Below are 2,842 nucleotides of genomic sequence, written 5' to 3' on the forward strand. Positions count from 1 at the left end.
CTTGCCATTATGAGTGTTTGATAAGCGGGTTTTGACTAAGATTGGGAAGTTTTCCTCAAATCCAGGCCAAAGACGTGAACTTCACGTCTTCTAGATGCGTTTCGGAGTTTTAGATTCTTCTTGCTCTAAAAGATCTACATGTCGTGCGGTCTGCTCACGCGTGCGGACTTCGTGAATTATGAACGCTGCACGAGTGCGCAGAACGTGCAAGTCCAGAGTATCACAATGCAACTCGGATAATCGGAAACCTTTTCCGATTATCTACACATTTTCCCCGGACATGGGAAAATGTCGTTGGTTACCATGAGGATGCAGGGCATGGAAGATATGGCATAGGCCATCCTGCATCCTAAATTCTGCCTAAAGAGATGAAGCATCATACATGTTCGCGTGAGAATCTCACAGAGAGAAACCGCAAGAAGAGCGAGAGAGCAGTAACCATATCGCAGAGACTCACCATATATATCCCTCCTCGCGGTAACTCTCATCGTCAGAGTTGTTACCTGGGTATGGCATGATGATAGGCGTAACGACCCCTTAGACGAAATTGAATGTACTATCAGCGAAATTGGTTTCCGCACTTCGACGAAATTTCACGATACTTACTTCAGACGTGCCGGCGAAATTGATTGTACTGTACTTATGACACGTGTCGTCGAAATTGATTTTTCTATCGAGCGCGGTTTCTGGCGAGTTTGATCTTACTAAGGCATATCTTGGCTCGAATGATCGCTCGCTCTGCGGTCAGCTTACAGAAGCGAAGGGTCGCTCGAAGGAGCGTCGACATTCGATATGGTTAGAGCAGTTGAGATTCTCAACCTGAGAAAGACCCGTTCTCAACCCTCATGGTGACGGTCTAGGACTGCCCTCAATCTAGCACGAAGTACGGCCTGGATACACATGCTAGGCACCGAAGATGCTGGGGGAGGGACTCACGGACCCATCTGCTTCGCCAAGGCTACAGTCCGAGTTCATCACCGACAACCTCCACCAAGTTAGTCGTCGAGGGAGGCGTCGAAGGCGTCGGCCGCTGAGCCACTCGTAGAGCTAGTGTCGAGAGCGGTGAGAGGAAGGTGATGGCTGTTGATCCCTACATTGTCTTCATCTGAGACGCTAGTAGACTGGGCGTTATGGGACTATTGGGAACTGTAAGAGGGGGACAGTCACTGTCCGACAGTGACGGAAGGCTGATAGCATAAGTGATACAGATGCTTGGTGTAATCGAGGGCCGATGAGAGGCGTCCTATGGTTAGGGATGAGCATGGGTCGAGGGATTGTTGCAGTGATGTCACAAGTTCCGAGACTATCGTGAATGCACGACGCCATCATGATTCAGAAGTAGACGCCTGCCTGTGCCTCCCCTCCTCACAGGAAGGTCGCGACGACGCGTTTGATACAGAGATATAGTATGTCCATTGAATTGGCATGAATTGGTACTGTATTGTATCAGATTTGGCCCGATTCTGATACAATAAATACAGTACAATTTATCGTGTTCCCAAATCGGATAACAGAGGCGTTCCCCATCTTATCCTAGGGCAGGAGTGCCTGACGCCATGAGTAGTGTTGTGGGATGCCCCACAAGCAACGAACAAGGGTCATAGTCGAGGAGAGGAGTCAGCGTCACTCAGCGATCAAGTGTTTGCTTTGGTCCCGCACGGGTTGTAGCCGTGATTGGCAGACTACACCTCAGTGGTGATATTATCATCATCGTGGATCAACAATTCATTGTAGAGACCCTCTGTTCACAACCCCAAAGAACTACTTGAGCGCACTGAATTAATGCTCAATTCATTGCACCCGGGTTCGAACCCTGCTGACGGCATCTCACATAATCTCGAAATGATCAGCATCACATCTTAACTCAAAAATACTCCCCGAGGAAGATGAAAGTCAGTCTCGCAAATAACAAAGGTTGATTGAAACTAACCTTTATAACGAGTAAATGACTCAGACTGAGTATATCAGCGAAAGTGATTCAAGTCGGCGAACGAGTTTGGCTATCCGCGGGTGCTTCAATAGTCCAAAGTTTCTGAGAGGAAGTCCTTGGCAACTGACACGTTATTCTTTCTAGTGGACTGGATGATGGGACAGACCCGTGTGAAGTGTGAGCCGCTGGTATGGCAGCAGTTAATCGGGCACTCGTCCCGGACCGAGATTACAGGGGGGAGGGGGGGACCTGCAAGTCTTCCGTCCTCTCCACACTACAAGTCGACTAATGCAGTTAACAGTTTCGTAAATATGTAGGGATACTCGGTCGAACTGGAGGATCAGAGTTGAAATACACTCCCAAATCGGCCGGTATGACCAACTTCACCTCAGCCTTCTCCCTAGCAGTATCGTGTTTAGTCTGCTCCTGATAGGAATATATCCTAACGACCTGATCTCCGGATCGCGCTCCCTAAAAATCTGCACATTCGTATCGTAATAACGCAGACCAACAAGTACACGTAGAAACTGTACAGTATACACTAGGACGTCGCATTAGTGGCCTTCAATAGGAGTATATGGGCCGCTTGAACGCCAGCTACCGTACCCGATATCATCACACTGCACTTCCACCTGAACAACCTTATGACCAATAACGACGACCACTATCGTGCTCCACCATATTACTTGGCGGCCAACTCCTGCCTCGTCATCAGCGTACCCGTAGTGGACATGATATCATTGAATTCGCCATTATTGATGATCTTCTCAACAGCCTCCTTCTCCACATGGCACTCTATCATACAGTGCGACTTCATCACTGCCAAACCTTCCTCTGCACCATCCTGGACCGGGTCTGTCGACACTCCTGATGCCTCAGTCGACAAGGCCATTGGAATATAGTGACAACTTC

General features: G+C 48.7%; 1 protein-coding gene across 1 annotated transcript; it reads right to left on the reverse strand.

The window, feature by feature from the left end:
* Positions 1-2,471: 2,471 nt before the first annotated feature.
* Positions 2,472-2,822, reverse strand: Pmar_PMAR010651 (hypothetical protein; the record flags this gene model as incomplete). Its single annotated transcript, XM_002776447.1, has 2 exons — positions 2,472-2,562; positions 2,617-2,822. The coding sequence occupies 2 exons, from the start codon at positions 2,820-2,822 to the stop codon at positions 2,472-2,474; spliced, it is 297 nt and encodes a 98-aa protein (XP_002776493.1).
* Between the last annotated feature and the right edge of the window lie 20 nt (positions 2,823-2,842).

The sequence above is a fragment of the Perkinsus marinus genome (assembly GCF_000006405.1).
Source record: "Perkinsus marinus ATCC 50983 genomic scaffold scf_1104296953396, whole genome shotgun sequence".
NCBI classification, from domain to species: Eukaryota; Perkinsozoa; order Perkinsida; family Perkinsidae; genus Perkinsus; species Perkinsus marinus.